Source organism: Petaurus breviceps, unplaced genomic scaffold, assembly GCF_028583685.1.
Source record: "Petaurus breviceps papuanus isolate PSGF00001 unplaced genomic scaffold, PetGlider_PUasm1.0 90977, whole genome shotgun sequence".
NCBI lineage: Eukaryota > Metazoa > Chordata > Mammalia > Diprotodontia > Petauridae > Petaurus > Petaurus breviceps.
Window position 1 is genome coordinate 41,582,549 of NW_027187391.1, and position 26,508 is coordinate 41,609,056.

Here is a 26,508-nt window from a genome sequence, read left to right on the forward strand (position 1 = left end):
CCCCCCCCGGCTTTGAAAAACCCAGATGCTGATTTGGTATGGATGTAATGGTTGGACAGTTTGGAAATCTGTCTACTTGATCTGTTTCTGTCTTGATAATTCTGCCTGTATACTTTGAAGTTCGGGGTGCTGACCTTTTTCCCCCGAACAAGGTAAACGATATATGTCTGACTGATTAAAGTAAGCTTGTTAACCCATTTTGAGTTGCTTTCCTTTATCAAAGCAGATCCAAGAACCTGTATGGGAGGCAAACCCTGAGGACGCTTGGGGTGCTTGCTGCTACAAAATGGCGTCACGAACAGGATCTGCAGAGTAAAAGGAAAGTATGAGGACTGGGATAATTGTTTGTTTCCCAGTTGTGGTAGCTGTGACTCTGTGGAGCTGTGGAGCAGGAGAGAAGAATGGCCTGCATGCGGACTTCACTGAGCTGAGAGCAGGAATGGTGAGCTGCCTGCATCGGGACCTGGGCAGAAGCCAGGAGCAGCTGCCGCCTGCTGGAGGAGAAGGAGCCCAGGAGTTCGGAATTCAGCCACAGGAAAAAATAAGAACTGAGCAGCAAAGCAGGGGCACTGAGTGTGTTTCCTGGCTGCATCCCACAGTTTGGGACCCAGGGGGAGGATGGACTTGTGACTATGGTGGGTGGGATGAAGTGCCTTGGATCCCCAGGGACCCCACCTTGTTGGTTTTGTTGCCCAGCCCCCTCTCTGTGCTTGGAGGCAGGGGCTGGAGCTGTGTGAGGGGAAGGATATCCCTCCCCCCTCCCCCAGAGAACTTTATTTGAACTCTTGTTTTGAATTGAGGTAATAATGCAATGTACTTTGTGTTTGTTTAAGGCCCAGTGGCCACTTTGGTAACTTTAGTTCTGTACTTTGAAAATGTGACCTAAGAGATGTTTAGTGCTGATTCAAAAGTAAATTGTCTATGCTATGGGCATGAAAGATCTTGGAGCTGAATGTAATGGGAATGCAAATTTGGAAGATCTTCCCTGCCCCTAGGCTGAGGTGCACCTGGAGCCTGGGGTGGGAGGCTTGTTTTTCAGTAGATACTTTCTGATTGGCCAGTGGGTCCAAAAGGTTGTTACATTCTCTGAGCCAGGAGAAGGCTATATAAGCCCTGATGTGAGGCTTTGTTTTGGGGGCTCACTTTGAGAAGTGTTCTGTGATTTGATTTGGATTCTGGGAAGCCGTTGTCTGGAGCCCCCCCCCCCGGCTTTGAATAACCCAGATGCTGATTTGGTATGGATGTAATGGTTGGACAGTTTGGAAATCTGTCTACTTGATCTGTTTCTGTCTTGATAATTCTGCCTGTATACTTTGAAGTTTGGGGTGCTGACCTTTTTCCCCTGAACAAGGTAAACGATATATGTCTGACTGATTAAAATAAGCTTGTTAACCCATTTTGAGTTGCTTTCCTTTATCAAAGCAGATCCAAGAACCTGTATGGGAGGCAAACCCTGAGGATGCTTGGGGTGCTTGCTGCTACACAGGTCCACGAGGAATACTGGAAAGTCATGTTCCAGGAACTTTGTCAATCATCTTGGGTCCCAGCAAGCTTTGAAGATTTCTATAAACTGTACTTCAATATATAGGTACTTTCATTTTTTAATGGTATGGCAATAATGCTTACCACATAGCTATGTATTTTGAGCATTTGCTCTTAAATGTTGGGGAATGGGCAGGAGAAACTGATCACCTTTCTAATTTCTGAAATTGGAACTTTGAATACAGGATGGCCTTCACATAGCAAACACTTGATCTCCTGGCCAAGTGAAGAGATACAGTAGCCAAGAACAACACAGTTTAGGATACAAACTCAGTTGTTAACAACTTACAGAGGAGGGTGAAAGAAAAAGATGAATAATATTATTTCACAAAACAGTGAAAAGCACTGTGAGGTCCATAATTATCCAATCTGCAAGAAAAACCACTGAGGCTGAGCTCCAGTTCAATAACCAATTATTAAAAGAACTGGACTTCTTTAATGAATGAGACCTCAGACCTTCCTCACAATTTGAGATGCCCCCTTTCTCCAGGGCCTTACTTTTAATTGGGCTTGCTACCCAGACACTCAGAAAAGACAAGGTAAAATACAGAGTCTCATTGGTTTGATAAACCTTGTTTTTGACTTTCCAGGAGGGCCAGAAATGATGCATTAGTATGGTCACTGGATGGGCAAGACAAGGGTCATCTCCACTGACTAAGTGATCATAAGATAGGCCCCTCCTCATGTTGGGCAAGAGAAGTGGTCCAGAGACACAAAAATAAGTTGGGGGATTTTCCACCATAATAAATCAAGATATCCCACCCATGCTGGGTTTGGTCTTCATTAGCATTCTTGTGGTTAGGCAAGTGAACTTTGTAACAGGTTAGTGAACAGTGAATTTTTACCTTGTAGTTTAAAGTTTGGAGCCTAACACAAGATAGAATCTACCTAACCTTATCTAATTATTCCTATATTTAAGATATGTAAAATATGTATTAATATATATATATAATTCTTATACTCAGTTGACTAGACTGACAAAATGTATATTAATAGATAAATATAATACTAATAATTGCTAACAATCTCTATTCCTATGGAATCACATTAAGCTGATTAATACTAATTGGAGATAAGTTTGGAATAAAGTAGGGGCCCAAATCAACCATTTCCCTCAGTACTGAGGTGGAGGAAACATATATACAAAATTTGGGAAGAGATCCAAGTAACATATAATCATTAAAAAGGATGACAAACTGAAGAAACGTTTTCATCAGTGAAAACGACACCATCATATTTGGACCCTAACATCACAGTCATGAATGAGTGCTTTGAGGAAGTAGAAATGGTAAAGATAAAACATAATTAAATTAAGCATATAGATAGGAGGTCCATGCTGGGGACAACATAATTTTGAGAGTATTAAGAAAGCAATCTTCAAGATATCTGAAAGAAAGAAGGTTACTAAACACTTAGAAAAATTATGGGTGTCATTACTACTGAAAAAAGTCTATGAAAAAATATCCATAGTTCTAAGTTCATACTCCTACTCTCCCATTTCCATGAAATCTCCATGAAAATAATAGACATACTTAGTGAATGAACTAAAAGAGAAAAGGAGGTCTCTAACAAATGATATTCAATGGTTATATTTTTATAGTCACACAATTGACTGAAAGATATCAAGAACAGAAGATCTCAGTGTGTTAATTTTTTTTTGTTGACCATAAAAAAGCACAGTCTATATAATCCTGTGATGATCCTATTTTATTAAGTAGAGCAAAATTCTGATGTAAAGATTCTCCTAAAGGTATTTCCCCTGCCTTTTTTCTCCTCATCAGGAACAGTGACCCTCCCCACTCATCCCCCACTTCCATTCCCCACTTAAATCTACTCAGTTTTGGGACTCCATACTGGAACTGAGCTATCCTCACTGGATTGTATTAAGTAAAAAATTTAGCTAGTCCGTTATATTTAGCTGGCTCCAGACTCTGCATGATATTTTATTCAGTCATCTACCTGAAAAATAGGGCCTATTCAGTACATACATATTGCCATTTATGCTCCTAGTATGAAAATGACAGAATTTTAATAAAGCTGACCCAGCCCCAACATTCTAACTTCCTTATGGGCCCCACTGAACAGCAGGCATGTTCTGATTTAATCACATAATCTGACTTTAATTCACACCACAGGCACCCAGACTCAATTCAGATACTGCTCCTAGGTAGCCACTGCCCCCAGCTAGCCACTGCCCCCAAATCCAATTCACATATTTGAAGAGGTGTGTTCATGTGCTCAACCACAATCACATCATCCATTTAGTCCAAGACAAGACAGGACCACAATACCTAACTATCCATCTTGACCAGACAGGACCACAATGTCTAGCCAATCAGAGGGCAGTGCAACCAGCATGTTTGACCACCAAACCACAGAAGGGATCCCTCCCCATGACCTAATCTCTCCTGCCTTTTTAATATTCATAATTTCTGTTGTGTAATCAGTATTATTTGCCTGGGTGGTGTTACTAAATTGCTGGTCTCTCTTGGAACCTACCCCATTTCTGAGAGGCATCAATCCTCAATAAATGCCTATACTTGGATTAGAGGTGGTCTGACTCTGAATTCTTTGAGATGTTGCCTACATAACCCACTATGAAACCTCAGTGAACGTATTGGGATGTATTGGGTATTCCAGGAGGGCCACCACCTTTGGTGTGAGGGTTTGCTGAACTTTTTTCAGGGCTGCTCATCTACCATCCCCTTCTAACCCAACTCTCACCTGTGGCTCTAAGGAGCTGTAGCATGCCCAGTGGCCACACCCTGGTAAATTGTCTTGGCAGATGGGCTAAATCAGGTTGAGGGCAACCAATAGGCCTCAAAACCATTGCTGGGTAGGGGGATGTGAAGATTCCTCTCTCCTCCTCCTCTAAAGTGGAACAATTTGTTCTGAAGCAGGCAATATGGAGTGCTTATTGCTTGTTCAGTCACAGAAGATTTTCATTGTACCCCAGGCCATTGCCAGTAGTTCTGACTTTTGTATCACCACTGGATTTTGATGACTGGGAAAAGAGTGAGGCTGATGACTTTGGGCAACTCTGTGTCACTTGAATCTGATTGACATAACAGTAAAGGTATCACCTGTGACAGCATTGGTCCTCTTTGAAAATGAAGGACAAAGAACAACAATGGGCATACCACTCTCCATTCCTTTCTAACTCCTGCCCTTGTTTCAAGAGCAGAAATTAAATCAATGCTACCTTTGCTATTGGAAAGCGTGTGACAGTCTACTTCCCTGTGACCTTAATCATAATAACCGTGGCTCCCCAACCAAAAACTCCCTTCCTTTTCCCTCGCTTTCCTATATGTACAGTATTCCTCTATCACAATGTAAGCTTCTTAAAGGTAGGACCTGTCTGTCTTATCTGTATCTTCAGCACTTGGCACAGGCCCGACACAGAGTTGGCATTTAAATGCTTTTTTATTCATTCATTCACTCATTCATTCATTCATTCAACAAGTTGTCTCCGAAGCATGTACTAAAATTACACATTTTTGAAAGATGTATCTAGAGATAAATTTGTTCAATATAATAACATTTGATAATAGCAAGCCTGTCATAAAACAAGGAGATATATGCTTGCCAAAGGTGTTTGCCATAGGCATGTAGATGTGTAGCATAATAGAACACAAATGGAAGAGGAATTCCCTATAGATAGTAAGGTCTTCCAGCTACTCTTTTTTGAGGATGTTATTGTCTATTGGTTAGTTTATCAGCTCCTATGGGTATAATTAGTCAAGTCAGCAAGTATTTATTATATACCTATTAATACCAAAGTGCCAAGGCCTGTGCTAAGTATAGATGTACTGTGGGGAGCTGGACAGCCCTGCAGGACAGCAGGGCTGAAAAAGAGTTGCTTACCCAGAGGCTGAAAGAGAGAGTGCACAAAAGAGATGGGACTCCGAGAGTGGTAGAAAATAGAGCCAACTTTATTATCCCAAGCACAAGCTTTTATAGAGCCAAAAATCTTCTTCCTAATTGTTTTCCCCTGAGAACACTGCACATTTCCTTGTTCCCAGGCTGGGGGTATATAACATGCTGTATCAATAATGCAGTATTCGCAATGCATATGGTAACTATAAAAATGCTGATATGGGTACCGTGTTTCCCCGATAATAAGACACTGTCTTATTATTTTTTTTTTTGGACAGAAAAACATCAGAGGGCTTATTTTCAGGGGAAGGCTTATTTTAATGAACATTGACAGCAATGACATGTGACTCCTCTACAATTGCTTTCTTATACTCAACAGTATAGCTCTTCCTTTTTGTACTCATGTCTGGGGGTCAAAACAGACAGAATAATAAAATTATGACCATCAGTCCTTCTTTTCACTCCATCATGCCCCCTGAGTTCTTCTTTTTTCCTCCATCGTGCCCTTTTTATCCTCCATCATGCCCCCTCACTCCCGCTTACATACCAGGTTTTTATGTTGTCCTGCCTCAGCTCTCCTCCGAGGCACTGCTCTCAATGGCACCAGCGAGCAAATCACTGGGGAAGAACAGGATGACGCGCTCACTGCTGCAGCTCTGATTGGATGCAGCTCAGAGCACGGCGTGCGTTTCACCTGGGGGGGGGGGACGGTGCATACAGAGGGTACCGTAATGTAGTGTGTAGCGCAGGGGATCACCTTCACTACAGTAGCAATCTAAATAGGGCTTATTTTGGGGGGAGGGCTTATTTTCGGGATAGGTCTTATTATCCGGGAAACATGGTATTAATCACAAAATATAACAGGCTCTCTACATGGGGAACAAAGCTAGAACATTTACTCAAATACCAGAAAACTGAGTCCCCAAACCAGAAAGTCAAAGCCATCACAGTAGCTATAGAGTGGGCACATGTAGTTAATTTAATAAACACCCATATTCTCAAGCCTTCAAAACAGAACAGGCTACCTCAGGCAAAGGTTCTCCTCTCCTCACTCACAGCATTAGCGTCCATGCAGCTAGTTCCCAGCAGCTCCACCCCTGACAGTTCCTGTCCCTGGCAGTCCTCAGCAAGAGTCCTTAGCAGAAATTCTGGCTGGCTCAAAAAAAAAGGAGTTTGGGTCAAGCTGCTGCCGCTGCCATGCTTCCAGTCACCAAACTAACTCCAGCTTGGCTCTGGCTTCCTCCTGCCCTACCCCTTCCTGCTACATCAGCAAGTTGAAGGGGCATGGAAGATCTTCAAATCCCATAACTGTCACACATGCCCATCACCAGGACATAATGCTCACATCTGTGTATTTGAGCTCCTTCTTGGGGTGGGGGGTGGGGGGGTGGACCAATCCAGGCCTGATAGCAGGCTCTTCAGCTGAAAGGACTTATTCAGCCATCAGGGTCAGAGTCCCACTGGTCTGTGGTCCTCTACAGGTGTACAACAACAACAACAAAAAAAACAAAATAAAAAACAAACCCAGGCCCTGCTCTTAAGGATCAGTCTGATGGGGGAAGACAACATGCAAACAACTGAGAAACTGGAGATAATCAACAGAGGGAAAACTTCTTGAAGAAGGTTGGATTTTAATTGAGACCTGGAAGTTATGTAAGCCAGGAGAATTCTAGTCATGGGGAACGATGAAAATGCAGTCTGGAGATGGAGGTTTTTTTTTTTTTTTGTGAGTAACAGCAAGGAGGTTACTTTTTTTGTACCAAACAATATGTGACCAAACTGGCCTTTTCTCTCTTTCTCACAAACATTCATCTTCTGTCTCTGTGTTATCTCCCATGCCTGGAATATACTATTTCCTTACCACCTCCTTATAGAATTCCTCTCCTCCTTCAAGACACAGCTTAAGCATCATCTTCTAAAGGAAGCCCTTCATGATTCTCCATCCCCACACCAGTCTACCACCAACTTCTAGTACTCTTCCTACCAAACTACTTTGTGTATATATGTATTTATTTTATATTTAGTTTACATTTATATAAGTACTTAATTTTTGCTCCATTAGAAAGTAAGATCCTTGACAGAGGAGATTGTTTCTTTTTTTTTTTTTTGTATTTGTAGCTCCACCACCTAGCAAAGAATCTGGTACACAGAAAACACTTTATAAATACTTGCTAATTGATAGGTTGCTGATTGCCTCAAGCCCTGGGAGATTGCAGTACCTCCTATATGACATTTGCAATCCCTCAAAAGATCCCTCCTAACTATCCATGGGCAGGTAGATAGAATGAAGGTCTGGAATCAGGAAGATCTGAGTTCAAATTCAGTCTCAGACACTAGGTATGTGACTCTGGGCAAGTCACTTAACCCTATTTGCCTCATTTTCTTCATCTGTAAAATAAGCTGGCAAACCACTCCAGTATATTCGCCAAGAAAACCCTTGAGATCATGAAGACTAAGACATAACTGAACAAACTGGAAGTGATAGGGAACCAAAGGAGTTTGAATGGAAAGGTGAAATGATCAAACCTGTGGTTTAGGAAGATCATTTGATAGCTGTGTAGAAGATGGATTGGAGTGGGTCATGGAGGCATTGAGACCATCAGGGTATTCTAAATAGTCCAGATGTGAGGTGAGGAAGGTCTGCACCAGGGTGGTGGATGGTATCAAAAGTGAGAAGAGGGCATGTGAGAGAGGCATCAGGAAAGTAAAAATCAAAACATTTTTGTAGAGCTGATTCCTTTTTTTAAGTTTTTAAAATATTTTGGGCAGGGAGCCCTGACAATGAAATTGGTGGGTTAAAAAATATAATCAATTTTGTCACTATAATCCTCTTGTGATACTGCTCTTCAAAATATTTGTCCCAATCTACCACAAGTTCACTGATAATTCATTAAAACGTAAAAATCCTCTTAATTCCTGGGGTAATTCGGTATTGGGCCTAGACAATGCATGACCTTTTCATTCTAATCTTCACGATTGTTCCAAAGTGCTGCATCATTTGTGCACATTCATGGTCTTCAGGTGTCTGCGGCTTGGGCTTCATGTTAGACGCCGCACCTGTTAGAAGAAAGGATCATTGGCCGGCCCTGGTCGTTAACACTCACCTCCTATGGCTGAAAGCTTAAGGAAACTGCTGAGGGCTCAACATTTGAACTGAGGTTTCGGCTTTGCCAAGGAACGGGAATAGCCTATAGGGAAGGACCGTGTAGAAACATCGACCAACCAGAAGCAAGAATCAGGCCAGAGGCTGGGACTCCAGCAGACCAATTAGAGAAGCACAGCCTAGCACCAGCCAGTCAGATGTAAAACTGAGAGGAGAAATAGGCGGGCTATTGCCTTAGAAAATAAACAACAGTCCTCAGTAGAGCATCTTTAACTGACTTGCCCTCTCGGCTCTTCTAAAGCCCCAGAAGGGAGTACAGGTTTAGTCAAACACTCTTCATCCTTCCAATTAGCGTACCGCCTCGTTGGGGTCAGTATGATGGTCTATCCGCCTCTTGCTCACGTTAGCTTAGAGAAAACAAACTGCAACTTTTTCCAGGCTGTCACAGCATTTAGAACCACTAACCCTCTCCTCCCAAAGTGGGCGTGGCGGCAGGAATGGCGCAGGCGCGGTCAACGGGTGGGGGTGGCGGTCTTGGGGAGACAGGGGAAGCCTCCACCCTCGGCCTTCTGGGATCTGTATTTCTCCAACAGATAGGTTACGAAGCTTCCACCACCTCCTGGACTACAGTCCCCAAAAGGTTCAGCGGCTCTCAGGGGGTGGGCGGCTTGATCGTTAATGAGCTCGAGGAAGCCGCGGTGCGGCCCACCAGGTTCCAAAACACGGAAATGAAGGAGGGAGGCGGGACTGAGGGTGCCTGCGGGAGCCGCCGCGGAGGAGAAGGAGGAGGAGGAGGAGGCCGCCGCGTTTGCGGCGGTGCTCCGTGCTGAGGGCGAGGGACGCTTGAGTTGGGGAAACCGAAGGGGGGGGGGGGGGGGGGGGGGCCCCGGGGGTGGGGGGGGGGGGCGGAGGGGGGGGGGGGGGGGGGGTGGGGGGGGGCAATGGGGGGGGGGGGGGGGGGAGCGCCAGTGCGCGCGCCCGGGCGCCAGGCGTCTGTGAGGGGAGAAGTGGACGGGCCGCGGGAGGAAACGGCGGCGTTGGAGTGAGTGAGCGGCGGCGGCCCCCGCGTCCCCCGCGCCTCTATGGGGGAAGCAGACAATGGATTATGACTTTAAGGCGAAGCTGGCGGCGGAGCGGGAGCGGGTGGAGGATCTGTTTGAGTACGAGGGCTGCAAAGTGGGACGCGGCACCTATGGTCACGTCTACAAGGCGAGGCGGAAAGATGGGTAAGAGCCGCCTGAGGATGCGAGGGGTTGCTGCGGGGACGAAGAGGGGGATAAAGGTGCGCGCACAGAGAAGCCTCCGGCCCCGGAGATACCCAGCTAGGACTCGGGCCCGGCGAGGGGGGGGGTGCAGAATCTCTCCCTGGGTGCCTTGGTTGGAAGCTCGGGGCGCCCAGCGCCCGGTCTCTAGGTCCTCTCCTCTGGCTCCTGCCCCGCGCGGGAGGCGCCGCCTTCGCGTCCAGCGAGCGTCTCCCCCTCCCCTCTCCCGGTGCGCGGTGCCGGCGGAGAGGCGCCCGTGCGGACCTCGGCTGGAGGGAGGAGTCTGCGGGCTCTGGTCTCCTGGGGAGACGGCGAGGGGCGGGCAGAGCGCGGCGCGGGCGGCTCGGCTGCTGCTGCAGCCGCGGGCACGGCTGTGACGGGCGTCTCTCGACCTCCAATCGGCGGAGGCCCCCTCTCCCGGGGGGTGGGGGTGGGGGCAGTTCAAACCCTGCTGCGGGAGCCTTGGGCTCAGGCGGGGACGTCTTGGGGTGGGGGAGGCCCCGGGGTCCTACTGGTGTGGATTTTTATCTCTTTGGTTACTACGGGCAGGTCCTGGATCCTGAGAGTTAGCGCGTTGTGGTTTTGGGTCCTCTGTAAATTTGGGGAAGACTCCCCCCAAAAAAAACCCCACAACAAACTTCTCTCTCCCTTTTTAATAATAATAGCCAGCGTTTATGTGGTGCCTACTATGTGCCAAGTAACTGCCAAGTTCTTTACAATTATGAGCTCATTTGATCCTCACAACAATCTTGGGAGGTAGGTGATGTAATAATAATAATAATAATAAATTGTTGTTGTTGAAAATAATAGCTGACATTTATATAGCTTACTGTGTGCCAGGTAACTGGGATAAGTTCTTTACACTTATCTCATTTGATCCTCACAGCAATCGTGGGAATTAGGTGCTGTTATAATAATAATAATGATAGTAGTAGTAGTAGCGATAGTGACAACTAACATTCATATTGTACTTACTATGTGACAAATAACTGTGCCAAGCTCTTTAAAATTATCATCTTGTTTGATCCGCACAACAACCTGGGGAGGTAGGTGCTGTTAATAATAATTACAATAGCTAACATTTATATAGCTTACTATATGCTAAGTAACTAGGCTAATCTCTTTTCAATTATCATCACATTTGGTCCTCACAACAACCCTGGGTGGTGGGTGCTGTTATAGTAATAACAATAGCATCTAACATTTATGTAGGGCTTAGTGTATATATGTCAGGCACTGTGATTATCTCATTTGATCCTCATGACAACCCTGGGAGGTAGATGTTTTTATAATAATAGTGATAATTATAGCAGCTGACACTTATATAGTGCTTACTATGTGCCAGGCACTGTGCTAAATTCTTTATAATTATCTGATTTGAGCTTCACAAAAACCCTTATAAGGTAGATGCTGTAACAACAACAACAACAACAACTAACATTTATCTAGTACTTTTATGTGCCAGGTAACTACTGGGCACTTCACAATGATCTCATTTGATCCTCACAACAACTTTGAAAGATAGGTGCTGATATTAATAATAATAACTTAACATATAGGGCTTGCTGTGTGTCAGGTGCTTGATAATTACTATCTCATTTTAACCTCATAATCCTGGGAGAAATTGCTGTCATTCCTATTTTATAGATGAGGAAACTGAGGCATACAGATTAAGTGATTTATCCATGGTCACACAGCTAGTAAGTGTCTGAGGCTGGATTTGAGCTCCAGTTTTCCTGATGCCAGAACTAGGACTCTATCCACTGTACCACCTAGCTTCCTTTCTCCTTCCTTGCCACCCTCCTCCCCCTTGGACTCTGCTATTATACTCTGTTCTTAAATTGTAGGTTGTGGTTGTCTCCACGAAAATCCCACCTTCCTTTCCTGGATCTCCTTAATTCTGGAACCTTCCTTCTATGATTTATTTCCAGTAGTTTTGTACATAGTTGTTGGCATGTTACCTCTTTGATTAGACTGTTTCTCGAGGGCAGCCACCTTTTCTTAAAAACATATTTTTGGTGTCCCCATTGCTTAGCACATTGCCTAACAAATTGTAGGGCCTTAATAAATGCTTGTGGGCTTGACTGGCATTGTGAAACTTCCTCAGAGAGTGTCACCTAGATTTAAATTACTGGAAGGGGAAGAAGCAGCAAGCTGGTTGAACTTGGAATAAGGAAAGACCTGAGTTGAAATTCAACCTCAGCTATCTGCTGACTGTGTGACCCTGGCCAAGGCACTTAATCTGTCACAGCCTCAGTTTCTTCATTTGTAATGTGAATATAATAATAGCAACTGCATTACAGGGTTGTTAGAATTAAATGAAATAACATGCAAAGAGCTTTGCAAATTGTAAAGTTCTCTATGTAAACGCTAGCTAGCTGTCTTCATCTCCTGACAAATCCACTTGATTCTTCTGCTTCATTTTGGGTAACTTTGTGCCAGAACTATAACCTTGTTTTTTATTTTAAATTGGTGGGGAAAGTTGAATAAAAATGGTAGCTATACTTGTATGTTCTGTACTGTGTGAAGAGTTCACATAGATGCTACCTGCAAGTCTGCCCAGGACAGATAGATGTAAAATTACTTCTATTTTTTTGTAGTATAAGTAAAAGCCCAAGATTCTTAGGGAGAGCTAAAGAATGTCTTTATGCCTGAGCCCATTTAACGTTGTTTATAGTTATGGACTTTCTAAGAGGGGAAAGAAGTGAAAGACTGTCCTCTTTTGAAATATCTATAAATAGGGGTGGCTAGGTGGAGCAGTGAGTAAAGTGCTGGCCTTGGAGTTCGAGTTCGGTTCTGGCCTCAGACACTTAACACCCACACAAAAAAACTAGCAGTGTAACCTTGGGCAAGTTACTTTACCCCAATTGCCCCCCCAAAAGGCAAAAAAAAAAAAATCTATAAGTTAAAGATGTATCAACTAGTCTGAAGTTTTTCAACTTTTGTACATAAGCATTCTAATGATATTGTAGTTATTTAAGGTTTAGAAAGTTTTAAACACAAGCCTATGAAGGTAGTATCCCTGTTTTACTCTGTTAATAAGCCTGTAAGTGGGATTTGAACTCAAGTCTCTGCTGTCTCCAAGTCTGGCATTCTTTCTACTGCATAATCCTGAGAAAAGGAAAGAGGAATATATAGTGTGCCATCATACTTGGAATTTGAACTTTTGCTTAATTTTTTTCCCCCTCAGATTAGAATTGTAGTGTCAGTGTCAAGTCTAAATGACACACAACCTCACCCTACAAGAATCTGAGAAAAAATTTTCTTCCCTGTAAGAAAAAATACAGTGTTATACAAATGAATCAGGTTAGTCATAGAGGCTGCATGTTTTAGTGAATAAGGTCAGGAAAGCCTGAACTCGAATTTCACCTCTGGCATTAGTTATGTGACTACAGGTAAGTCACTCTGAATCTGTGTTTTCCAGTGAAAAATGGAAATGATTATACCTGTTGTATTTACATCACAGGGTTGTTGCAAGGCTCATATGAGATAAAGTATGTAAAAAGCTACATGAATTTCCATGATTATTGTTACTGATATTTTGAAAATAGGCAGTTATTTTCCAGGCTCTTTAGGCTTTTATCTCCTTTGTCATTTATTTTAGTAATCAGAAATAAATTAATTTATATACTGTCTGTAGTGGAATTTGCTCTTCTTTCATTGTTGGCCATATAGGCTGCTTAAACCAAAGAGCATATGATCTGATAATAACTGTTCTTTTTTATGATATTTAAAAATAAATTGAGTTATCTTTCCCTCTTATGTATTCTGTAATGTTTTTTTACCTTAAAGACTTTAATATCTGTATCTTTATTTTGATTTGTTTAAGGATCATTATTATGTTGTAGCTAGAAAGCTATTCTTTTTTTTTCTTTTGAGAGGGGAAGTTGAGGCAATTGCAGTGAAGTGACTTGCTCAAGGTCACACATCTAGTAAGTGTCAAATGTCTGAATTTAAATACAGGTCCTCTTGACTCCAGGGCCAGGGCTCTATTCAGTTCACCACCTAGCTGCCCCTAGAAAGCTATTCTTGGATCCAGGAAGACCAGGTTCCATCTCAGACATATCCTGAAGGGGCAAATCACCTGATTTCTCAGGTGACTTCCTAAGGTTGTAAGTTGTAGAGAATGTGGCTGTCTATTTTGGCCCAAGTTAACTATATCAATAAAATTGTAAGGACTTCCTCTATTCCAGTCTGCTTCAGAAAAGCAACTAGATGATATTGTTTATCTAGGATGTAGCTGAATTAATAGAAACTTCTTTTAATATAGTCAACTGCTTATTTTTATTCTTTCCTAATAAAATCGCATGTTAATAAGATTTTTTCAAATAAATGCATTTTCTTCTTGAGAGAAAGTGAAATTTTATTTAATGAGAAGGGACATTTGAATAATATAATAATTTTGTCTCATTAAAAGAATCATTAACTATTTTAGTAGATTCAGCAAGGGCTTTAGGTGGAATTTGGATCCATTTTTAACATTTAAGCACTCACATTCAATAGAAAATTGGAAGAACAAAAAGGCTTCAGTTAATGGCGGTAAATGAATGAGCACTATTTATTGAACAAGAATCTAGGTGTTAACAATTTAGTCATTTCCTCTTGTTGGCCAATAGTAAAAATTTAGAGTAATGCTTCTTTGAGACAATCTACATTATGTAAATATACTATTAATAAAAAGCTATATAGTATAATATTGTAATCAGAAAAAAATCACTTAAAATATTACTCATTCTATTATCACAGTCCATAAAACATTAGAAGGGTTGTATCATTTTTCTTTTACATGTATGAATTATATTCATGTTATATTCATTACTTAGTACTTAGACTTTAGGACAGAGGTCACCAATAGATTGCTGGATGAATTTTTTTCATGGTGTTTATAAATATTTTGCAGTTGCTTTTTAAGTACCTTATTTCTTTAGGCATAAATTGAAAAAGGTATTTAAACTTAAAAAAAAAACCACATTTTCTTTTTTTCTTCTTTTTGGAGGGCAATTGGGATCAAGTGACTTGCCCAAGGTCATATGACTAGTTTTTTTGTTAAGTGTCTGAGGCTGGATTTGAACTGAGGTCTTCCTGACACCAGGGCTTGTGCTTTATTCGCTGTGCCACCTAGCTTCCCCAAAAGACCACATTTTTCAAAAGGGAAAAAAAGTAATGAAATACTGCAGAAATTCCAGTATTTTTAACATTTGTTAATTTTAATTATATTAACAAATTAAATAATTTGTTAATCTTTAATTAAAAATTAACATTCTTAATCTTTCTGAATATCAGAATTAAAGCAGACATCATATACATGCATAATCATTTGGGATTGCTTTATGAAACTTAAAAAAAAACTCATTTAGGATAGAAACCTTACTCTTTTTATCAGATAAAGGAAAATTAGCCAAATTGCTTCATTTTATTGTCAGTAAGCTCTTTATTAGAAGTCATTCTGTGGTGTAGTTTTGAGTTAATACTTTTGTTATACTATTCTTCAACATTGTAAACATATGTTGACTTACTCTTTAGGTTACTTTAAGGTAACTAATGTTTGTGCTACATACACACATATTGAGGACTTTAAAATTAGAGTAGAATTAGAGAGCATTTCACTATGCTGGAGTTTGTGCTAAAGAGTTGTCAGGTGGTAATTACCTTTAAAAAAAACCATGTTATTCTCATGAAATCTTCTTGGAGCATGTCATAGACTATTTTTCATAGGTTTCCAATTTTGGTGGTACTATAGTTAGTAATACATTTAAAAAATTTTGCATTTCATTTGAAGACCTTCAGAATTTTGAGAAACTAAATAAATGATGGAACATTATAAATTAGGCAAACTCCTAATTGACCCCCTGTGTTGTCTTTTCCCCATTTCAGTCCATCTTTTATACATCTGCCAAATGACTTTCCCTATGAAGGTTCAACCATGTCACTTTCCTATTAAGTATTCAGTGGCTCCTTATTTACTCCAGGATTAAATACAAATATTGGCACTTAAAGCTTTTTACACCCTGGCCTCAACCTCTCTGTCCAGCCTCATATTACTTTCCTTCCTGTACTCTGTGGTCCAGTCAAATTGACCTTCTTGTTCCTTGAGCAGGATACTACCTCACCTCAACGAATCCTTTACTTCTCTCAAGACTCAGCTCAAACTCCACCTTGTTAAAATTTATTTTTTTTAAATAATATTTTATTTTTTCCCCCAATTACATGTAAAAGCAATTTAAAACATTTTTAAAAAGTTTTGAGTTCCATATTCTATCCTTCCTTTCTCCCTCTCTGAGAGTTCAAGCAATCTGATAAAGGTTATATGTGTGCAATCATATAAAATATTTCCATATTAATCATTTTGTGCAAGAAGACTTGAACAAAAAGAAAAAAGTCAAAAATAGTATGCTTCAGACACCAGTTATTTTTCTGGAGATGGATAGCATTTTTCATCCTGTGTTCTTTGGGATTGTCTTGGATCATTGTATTGCTGAGAATAGCTAAGTCATTCACAGTACTTCATTGTACAGTGTTGCTGTTACTGTGTAGTCTTCTGGTTATGTTCACTTCACTTTATATCAGTTCATGTAAGTCTTAGGTTTTTCTGAAATCATCCTGCTTGCCATTTCTTATAGCACAATAATATTCCCTTACAATCATATCCCACAACTTGCACAGTCATTCTCCAGTTGATGGGTATCCCCTTGATTTCCAATTCTTAGACTCTACAGAAAGAACAGTTATAAATATTTTTGTACAAATGGGTTCTTTAACATTTTTTAAATGTCTCTTTGGGATACAAACCTATCAAACTATCAAAGTGGTATCAAAGGCATCAGTGGGGAACCTGAAGCCTCAAGGCCATATGTTGCCCTGTAGGTCCTGAACTTCATTCAGCCTTTTGACTGAATCCAAAGTTCACTGAACAAAGCCGCTTATTAAAAGGATTTGTTCTGTAAAACTTGAACTCAGTCAAAAGACTGAATCCAAGGACCTTGAAGGCCATGTGTGGCCTTGAGGCTGCAGGTCCCCCACCCCTGATCAAAGGGTATGCACAGTTTTATAGCCCTTTGGGCATAGTTCCAAATTGTTCTACAGAAAGGTTTGATCAGTTCACAATTCCACTTACAGTGCATTAGTGTTCCAGTTTTCCTACATCCCCTCCAACATTTATCATTTTCTCAAACTCTGCCTTTTAAGTGAAAGCTCCCCCACAATTATGCTCTTTCCCAAAATTACTCTGAATTTTTTTTCTATATGTGCTTATGTATGAACATGTTATCTTTGAAGTTATGCTAACCCTTATCTTTGTATCTTTAGCACATGGTAGACAACCTGGCAGACAGATCTGTTTTTCTAAGATATCGATAATAATTTGAATCATGAACATTAACAAACACATTCAGATAATGAAGAAACTTATTTTCCTTAGTCAACAAGCAGATCTCATTGTTGGATTTTGATACTTTTTTTTATTAGTTTAAAAAATTCTCTAGCATGACTTTTTGCCAAATTGTCTAATCATGTGTGTGATTCTCAAGAACTATGTTTCTAATTTTTGGTAGTTGAACTTTATACAGGTCAGGAGTGGTTCATGAATTTCCTTGATTATAAATTGATAAGAAAAATGGCAAAAAAAGGTTTTTTTTTAAAAGCAATTGGGGTTAAGTAACTTGCTCAAGGTTACACGGCCAATTATTTCTGGGTGTGGTGCTAACTATCTGAGCCTGGATTTGATCCCCAGGTCATCCTGACACTAGAGCCAGTGCTCTTACTTGCTGTACTACCTGGCTACCCCTAAGCAATTGGGGTTAAGTAACTTGCTCAAGGTTACATGGCCAGGTGTTTCTGGGTGGGTGCTAAGTGTCTGAGCCCAGATTTGATCCCCAGGTCATCTCGACACTAGAGCCAGTGCTCGCTCTTGCTGTACTACCTGGCCTCCCCCAAAATGGCAAATTTTAAACAAATTTCTTAATCATCTTTTTTAGGAATACTGGAATGCAGCAATCCTTCACGTGTGCTCTTATTTGTGATTTCAGAGATATGCCTAGAAAACTTGTATTCTTCATATTGATATGTAATCAGATGTTCATATTATGTCATGTGTAATTTTGTTTGTGTGGTTAAAATTAAGTATTAATAGTGTTTTTAATTATATTGAATGGTTGCTGAATTGAACTGTGATGGTTTTTTCATTTCTACTATACAAATATCTTGAAATTGGGCTGTAGCATTTTTGTGGGCCAAAGAAAAGTAGCTTTCCTTTTCACTTAACAGATACATAGATTTGTTTTCAAAGATAAATTTCTCATTCCGGTATACTAAATTTAGTTGGTCAGTACAGTTTACTGAGTGATGTCACCATTCCTATGTTTGTTTCACTACATTTGCAGAAATTAAATTTGTAACTGCATTTGTAACCAGTGGAAAACTATTGAGAGGCTAATAACTAAAGTAGCAAAAAGGAGGTTTGATATAATTATCCAGTAGAATTAGGCTGTCCTTTTGTAAATAATGAATTTATTTATAAATCTCATCAAGTTCTAGATTAAATCATTTGAGATTAGGGGAGACAAGATTGGGAGGATAAGTACCAGGTCTTGTGTAATTTAAAAAAATCTTTCACTCTCTTTAAAATGACTTGAAGTCTTTGTTGAGACTGGTACTGAAGATGATAATAATTTGAAAGATATGCTTTTACAGTGTTGAAATTGGAGGGAAAATATAGTACATTGTATTTTAACATAAAACATATCTGTGCTAGTGGATTCTGTATTCTTATTGCTTTTTATTTCTCTTATGTATCCAAAGTTGCTAGATAGTATATTTCAGCAAAGCTCAACACAATTAACCCGTTTCTCAAATAGCAGAGATCTGTTGGCAGACTGTTGACTTGAACACATCAGATGTAGAGTAAACAATGAATACCTCATACATAAGTAACTATTTTTCTTTTTCAGCTAACCTTTGGAGTTGGCCCCTGTACGGTTATTTTGTTTTAAAATATCATTACTTTGCAGAGTATGTTAGAAATATCTCATTTGATCCAACTCTGGAATGTATATGCTGTACAGAGGAGGAAACAGAGGCAAAAGTTGAGTGACTTGCCCAGGGTTTTTAAGTGTCAGAATCAAGTTTTAAACTCAAGTCTTCCTGATCTCAGGCCCAGCATTCTATCCATTGAGATAACCATACTAATGTAGTTGTGATGGTATGGTTATATCATATTGGCATAGAAATACTTTTATGTTTCAGGAAAATATTATTTTTGGGTATTAGAACTGAAAGTTGTGAGGTGAATAGAAAATTGTTTTTCTTGAACTAATTTTGTATTTTTAATGTATTTATTACTATTATTTTTAAGGCCAATTCTTAGTTCTATAGTCGTTTTTAAAAAATAGTGGATGGTATCTAAGGATTTTGGTCCTTAATAAATAGCTGATGCTCCTAATTCTGTGAGGTACTGTATTCAAAGTATGTTTATGTGGTATGAATTATACAGGATGAAAGACAATCTCAAGAGAAAAAAGCAGGATGTAATTCAGGATACAAGTGTGCAGCAAAATTTTTTTAATTGAGGATTCAAGTTTTTGTCCAGAAAGTAATTTAGACAGATCAAAGAGAGAACTTAAAAACCTGTATAATCATTAAGTAATAGTTCTTCTTGTATAGTATAATTGTTTCTAGTAAATAGAGCTTCTTTAAGGAGAAATGCACCAAATTGATAGGTATTTTTTCTTTGTTTTATTTTGTTATTAAAATGAAGCTTCGTGGCTAGTTATCTCACTTAGCTAGTAATACATGGTACTAATCAGGTCATGGACTTAATCCCCTTTTCTGCTAGCTAATTTTGCTTTGTTCTGGGACCACAGATTGTAGCTCCGACCTTGGCCAGCTATAATGCAGATATTTAGAAGGGGACCTGTATGTGATTGTGATTGGATCTGTATTAACCTGTCACCAGGTCTGGGTGTGGAAAAGCTTATAGTTTAGTTCTGAGTTTATAGAATCTTCAGCATACAAGGAGGATGACATTATTGTGTGATTTTAGTAATTATGGTTACATTAGAAGAGGCACTAATCTGAAAAGAATAAAATTTATGTTTATTATTCTTGGCTGATAGAGGTTTTTGACATTTTTTTATTTCCTCTAAAAAGATAGAAGCAACATTATCATATATAAAGAGGAATTCCATAATATTTGGATAGTTTGAGTTAACTTTTGTGCAGATTTGTAGCAAATAGAAAGCTAAACATAGCTTTCTATTTTTCCAAATTTCCTATATTTTAAGCCTTCTAAGTTTTTAATGCTATGACAGGAAAATGAAAATGTGTGTAAAGTGATACTTTAGATGTCTCATGGTCTCTGATATCATGAAACAGTTAAATAGGGGAGTAAGACACGCATACTAGGGAAGGACTACTGGAACAGCAGTTGGAAGATTGGGTGTTTGGTACCAGTGGACCTCTGGTTTCAGCTTTTTATATTTCTTAGGGTTGTTTAGAGGAACAGAATTGGCAAAGTATTACACCTGAAACTTGATACTAAACTTCAGTAAAGTATCATTGTAATGAATGTGACCTAGGGAATCTGACATCTTACCTCTGTCTAATTGAGGTCACTGTCTCCTCTGTTGACTTCTTTATCTTTTGCTGTTACATGGAGAAAGGTAGTGGGAGAGTTACTTACTCTTCAATCTTGAACCACTCTAGAAGATCAGTGGAACATATGAAGGGTTTTGGCTCCTTTAAAAGATGACATAGAGGAATAATGGGAAGGAAATTTAGGCTGCTGGATAAGTCTTTAAATCTTCCTTTTCCTCATTTGGAAAATAAGGCTAGTACTTGCATTATCTCTTTTTTTTTTTGGCTAACAAGCACTTTTTAAACTTTAAAACACCACGTAAATAAGATTTATCTGTCACTAGGACTTATTTTTATAGACATTTATTATCTCTTCCTCCTACTACCCCCTCAGTTGAACAATTAAGAAAAAGGAAAAAGACATTGTAACAAACAAACCCTAAGAAAAACAAATGCCATGGCTAGAAATGTGTGTTTCAGTCTGCATTTAAGCCTTACACCTCCCTGCCAGGTGGTGGTGGGTGATGTGTTGCAGCTTAAGTCCTCTGTTCTGTTATTGCATTAATGAGACTTCTAAAGTCTTTCAAAGTTTTTTCCTCTGTTAATGTTGTCATTGTACGGATTATTCTAATTTTACTATGTTATCAGTTCATAAAAGTCTTCCTATTTTTCTTTGGAACTGTAAATTTCATCATTTATTACAGTGTAATAATATTCCATTATATTCATATATCATAATTTGTTTAGTCATTCCTTTATGTCTGGTACATCCCTTAGTTTCCTATTTTTGATTACTTTGATAAGGGCTGCCGTAAATATTTTTGTTCATTTATGTCCTTTCCTCATTCTTTGATCTCTTTGAGCTGTAAGCTTAGTAATGATATAGGTGGATCAAAGGGTATACACAATTTGGTGAATTTTTGGGCATAGTTCCTGGTTAATGGTTTTTTAAAAATTTAAATACAAAATGAGAAAAGAAAAAAAATTGCCATGGTACACGGCAGACCGTAAGAGAGGATTCAGTATAAAACAATAAATTTCCATTTCAAGAAAACCTGTATAATAAATACTACACATTCTTTTAAAGCTGCCTAGTTTTTCTGTTTCCTTATTGATTTTCTTTTATTCTCTGCTGTCCACTTTTTATTTTATTCCACCCTGCCCCCAAGAAGACTACAGTTAAGTGTGTATGTATATATACATATACATAGATATCTATAAACATACACATATATACACATATACACTCAGACATACATGTAAGACTGTACTATGCTTATTTACACCTGTCATTTGTTTCTCTGAAAGTAGATAGCATCTTCCTTCATAGATCCAAGTCTTTCCATGTTTTATTGAGTCCCTTATAATGGTCTTTAATATTTACCTTATATTTCTTCTGGATGTTATATGTTGAATTTTCCCTTAAGTCCTGGGGTTTTTGTCACAAAAATCTGAAAGTCTTTCAGTTCATAAAATATCCATTTTTAAAATTTAGGATTAGACTTAACCTTTCTCAGTAAGTTACCCTTGGTTGAAACCCTGGCTCTTTTGTTCTACAAAATATAGCATTCCAAGACCTATTGTCCTGTAGAATAGTAGCTGCTGGGTCTTGTGTAATCATTATTGTAGCTCCATGATATTTACATTTTTTTTCTTGTTATTTCCAGTATTTTCTCCTTGACCTGGGATCTTTGAAACCTGGCTGTGATATTCCTATAAATGTTCCTCCTGGGATCTCTTTTAGTTGGTGATCTGGTAGATTTTTTCAGTTTCTACTTTACCTTTTTGTTCTAGAACTTCAGGACAATTTCCTTGGTAATTTCTTGTAATAACACACCAAAATCCCTTTTTTTAAAACATAATTTTCAGGTAGTCTGGCTATTCTTATTTCTCCTTGATCTGTTCTCCAGATTAGTTGTTCTTCTGATAAAGTGTTTCAGATTCTCTTCTAGTTTTTTAGTCTTCTGATTTTGTTTTTATTATTTCTTAGTGTCTTTGTATGTCATTAGCTTCCCTTTGCCCAATTCTAATTTTCAAGGGATTATTTTCTTCTTTCAGTTTTTGATTCTCTTTTTTCAGTTGGTTGACTTTCTTTTCATAATTTTCCCGATTTTCTTGAATTGCTCTCCCCCCTCCCCCATTTTTTCCTTGATTTCTTATTTGTTTTTTAAAGTTCTTTTTAAATTCTTCCAGGAACTATTTTTGTGCTTGCGATCATTTGGTGTTTCTCATTGAAAAAGGAGTGGCTTTTTTGGCTCCTATTATCTTCCTCTGAATATGAACCCAGATCTTCTCTTTCCATATAGTAACGATCTGTGGTTGGGTTCTTTCTCCTTTGCTTACTCATTTTTATTTATTTATGTTTTGTTTTATTTTGTTTTTTAGAAGCTATTAGTGTTAAGTTTTAGTCCTAAGGTATGGAGAATGATGCCCCAAAGTTCAGGTCCTTCTTACTGTTATTTTCTGTGGTCTTTCCCATGACCCAACCTTGGACTCTCCTCTCTACTCCTAAGCCACTGCTAGCGCGCCCAGCCACCTTGTCATGCCAGTGGTCTTGCTCCTTGGGGTTCCTCAGATGGCTGCAAACTATAGCTGTCTTCTCTGCCCTGGAACTGAAACCAGAGACTCTCCTGCAAGTGCCTGCATCCAACAGGGTTCCCACCCCTCAATACTGCACTCACCAGCTCTGTTATAGCTTCTTCCCAAAGTCAGAGCTCTGGAGGTGTCTTTCTGGTCAACACAGTTGTACTTGGCATGGACCAGTGGAAGGTCCTTCAGCCTTTTCCTTCAGACCCTCACACTGTCTGCAAGATGAAAGTTTCTAAGGCTGAGGTTGCCTCTTAACCCAGCTGACCCCTAGGGCTTGTTGTTTAATGATTGTGCAGAGTTGGCCTGAAGGTGTTTGTACTTCTTTCAGGCCAAACCTCTGCCCTTGGAGGTTAGGTCTTTCCTGGGGCCTTCTCACATTGTCTTGAGACAACTCTTTTACCCCATGTTTGTTTCTGCTCCTCTGTCTTCTTTTGTGGAAGAAATTTGGAGATCTGAAAGTTTTCTGATGTACTCTGCCATCTTCCCAGAATCCTTTCCCTGCTGGTTAACTTAAAAAAAAATTTTTCCCCCCAAATTGCTTTCCAGAATGACTGAACCAGTTTGTGGCTCTACTAATGTGCATGTTTCTCAGAAGTCTTCCCAAATTCCATTTTGGTTATCTTTGCCAAGAAGATGGGTATGAAATTTAACCTCAGAGTTCTTTTACTTTGCATTTCTATACATAATTATTAGTGATTTGCAGCATTTTTCATATGTCTAGAGATAGCTTGAATTTTCTTAGAAAGTTTCCTTACTTATATCCTTTGACCATTTATATTGGGTAATTGCTGTCCATCTAAATTTTAAGAACGCTTAACTAAGTTTTGATGAAGTAGAGTCAATTTTGTCAGGAAAACTCCCAGTCATTTTTAAAGAGATCTTATACTTGTTTATAAGTGTGTTAAATTTTTCATTGAATTTTCACATATATATCTTATTCCTCTTAAAAATGATATTCATGCAATATAAAACGAATATATTTTTCCCACACATAGACCAATAATTTTTTTTGTCTGTTAATTATTTACTTAGAAGGGTAAAGTCCTAGAAAAACTTCCAAGTTGGGGGGGCGAGGTGGAAATAAAGAGACAGAAACACATACACACACGCACTCATGCATACGAACACACACTTCAAGACAAAACCTGAAATTTATGGGAGAGCAAACTGCACATATAGAGGAGTTATGTGGGAAACAGTTCTATTAGTCAATAAACACTTATCAGATGCCTACTGTGTAACAGGCACTATGGATACAAATGGAAGCAAAAGATAATCCTTTGCTTTCAAGAAGCTCCCAATTTAATGGGGGACACAACAGAGAAATATACACAGGGGTTTTCTTTTTTTGTGTCATTTATCCCTTTGGTAGTTTGATAAAATCTGTGGGTTCCTTAGAATAATGTTTGTTATATATACTCAGAATTGAATGAAATGCTACATTTAATTTAGTGGTTAATGAAGATAAAGATGCAGTTTTTTTCCATCTAAATTCATGCATGGATCCCCTGAAATCTCTCTATGGACCCATTGACTCATGTTAAGAAGCCCAGATCCAAAGGATAGCACATAACTTTTAAAAGCTAAGATACTAATTCAAAAGACAGTCTCTTAGCAGTATTTATTTTTAAACAAAAATCTAGACAAGGAAACCTGCAAGTTAATCACTGGAATAATAATTTATGTTTTCATTACTGTATCAATAAACTTAGATAAGATATTTATTATTTACTATATTCTAGGCACTGTATATATATGATCTATGTTTTGATGACTGGTACTATAATCAATTAAGCATTTATTAAATGTCTGCTCTGTGTCAAGCAGTGTGCTAGATACAAAGACAGAAAGGTGACAGTTCCTGCCTTCAAAAGAAGTTTACATGTGCCTATATATGTATAAGATGCAAAATAAATGTAAAGGGATTTTTGTTGTTGTGGGGAGGCTTTGAAAGGTAGGATATAGAAAGGTTTCATCTAGAAGATATCAGCTCTAGGGGAGTGAATACATTCCAGCCAGATGGTATCCTGTGCAGAGCCACAGGGATGGGAAAGGAAATGTCATGTATGAGGAACCAAGAGAACCAAGAGAGTATGTAAGGGAGAATAGTAATGTATTATAAAGTTGGAAAGGCAGGTTGGGCGCATATTTTTTTTTTCTTTTTTGGAGGGCAGTTGGGGTTAAGTAACTTGCCCAAGGTCACACAGTAGTTTTTGTGTTAAGTGTCTGAGACTGGATTTGAATTCCAGTCCTCCTGACTCCAGGGAGTCATTGAGCCACCTAGCCGCCCAAGGGCCCATATTTTTAAATGTTGAAAAGAGGAGTTTGTATTTGACCCAAAAGGTCATCAAATCATTGATTTAGACTTGAAAGGAATCTCAAAGGCCGCTGAATCTAACACCTTTGTTTACTTGTAAGGAAACTGAGACTGAGATTCTGTTTTGCCCAGGATGATTCAGTAATCAGAATTGGAACTAACCCAAAGCCTAGTGTTCCATTCATTGTGCTGCCCAGCCAAGTCCTAGGGAGCTCCTGGAGTTTGAGTGGGGAGTGATATGGTTATGTGTACTTTGCCAGTTCTGTGGAGGATCCAATTCAGGTCATAGTTCTTCTATGATTTAGTCGGATGATTCTCATGAATTGGTGTGGCAAAACCTCCAAACAAACAAACAAACAAGCAGTGGTTAATGAAGATAAAGATGCAATTTTTTTCCATCTAAATTCATGCATGGATCCCCTGAAATCTCTCTATGCACCCATTGACCCATGTTAAGAAGCCCAGATCCAAAGGATAGCACATGACTATATTTAAACTCTGTTCAGTTAGACTTTACTAGAAAACTGTTTTCTGTCAGAGCAATCCTTAATTAGGAGGGGCAAATTGGGCAGACTGCAAGGGATCCACCTTGATGGTGTGTGCTTTTTCCTCATGATGCTGTGTGCTTTTTCCCCATGGGAACCATAGCCTTCATACCTTACCTTATATTCCTTTGCCTGACATTTTGCAGGTGGGACCATGTCACACTGCTACTGTGCCTGTAGTCAGACTCTTTTTTGTGATGCTCTGTTGCATCTCTATACTCCCTCCATTCTTTTGCGCCTTTTGTTCCTCTTTTTGTTCTGTATGAAAGAAATGATTAGTTATGCCTGTATTTTCTGGACTAGCTTTCAGAGGAAACAAGGGTAGCCTCATTGACATGATCATAGGTAAAGAATAAGAGTTAGGTACAAGATTGAAGGATGTAAAATTGAAATAAAAAATTGCATTTCAAAATTGTGTAAAGAAATTTTAGTGACAAAGTTAAAAAATATTTACCTTATATTATGGCTCTATAGGTAGTGATTAGTCACTAAGCATCCATTAAACATATGATATGTGCAAGGCCTTGTGCTGGGTTCTGGGGGTACAAGTACAAAGAATGAACAGTTCCTACACACAAGGAGCTTGCATTTTAATGGGAGAGACAAGGACATTTATGTGTGTATATATATATGTGTGTGTGTGTGTGTGTGTGTGTGTGTGTGTGTGTGTGTGTGTGTGTGTGTGTGTGTGTGTGTGTGTGTGTG

The 26,508-nt window shown here is 39.3% G+C and overlaps 1 protein-coding gene and 1 long non-coding RNA gene across 10 annotated transcripts in view; one reads left to right on the plus strand and one right to left on the minus strand.

Moving 5' to 3' along the window:
* Positions 1-7,505: 7,505 nt before the first annotated feature.
* On the minus strand, positions 7,506-9,003 carry LOC138152963 (uncharacterized). Its single transcript, XR_011166258.1, has 2 exons — positions 8,879-9,003; positions 7,506-8,475 (listed from the first exon to the last, which is right to left on the minus strand). It is a non-coding gene; the product is annotated as an uncharacterized lncRNA (long non-coding RNA).
* The window catches only part of CDK19 (cyclin dependent kinase 19), a 238,585-nt gene continuing 220,972 nt past the window's right edge, over positions 8,896-26,508 (plus strand). For 3 of the 9 annotated variants that reach the window (XM_069077065.1, XM_069077062.1, XM_069077064.1), the window contains exon 1: positions 9,609-9,747. Coding sequence is in view for 3 of the 9 variants with exons in the window: in XM_069077058.1 (XP_068933159.1) it covers positions 9,019-9,161 (143 nt within the window). In the remaining 6 variants the exon portion in view is untranslated. Of the gene's footprint in view, positions 9,162-9,225; positions 9,748-10,225; positions 10,540-26,508 lie in introns of those variants that run through there. The other 6 variants (XM_069077058.1, XM_069077059.1, XM_069077067.1 and 3 more) reach the window with 6 other exon arrangements.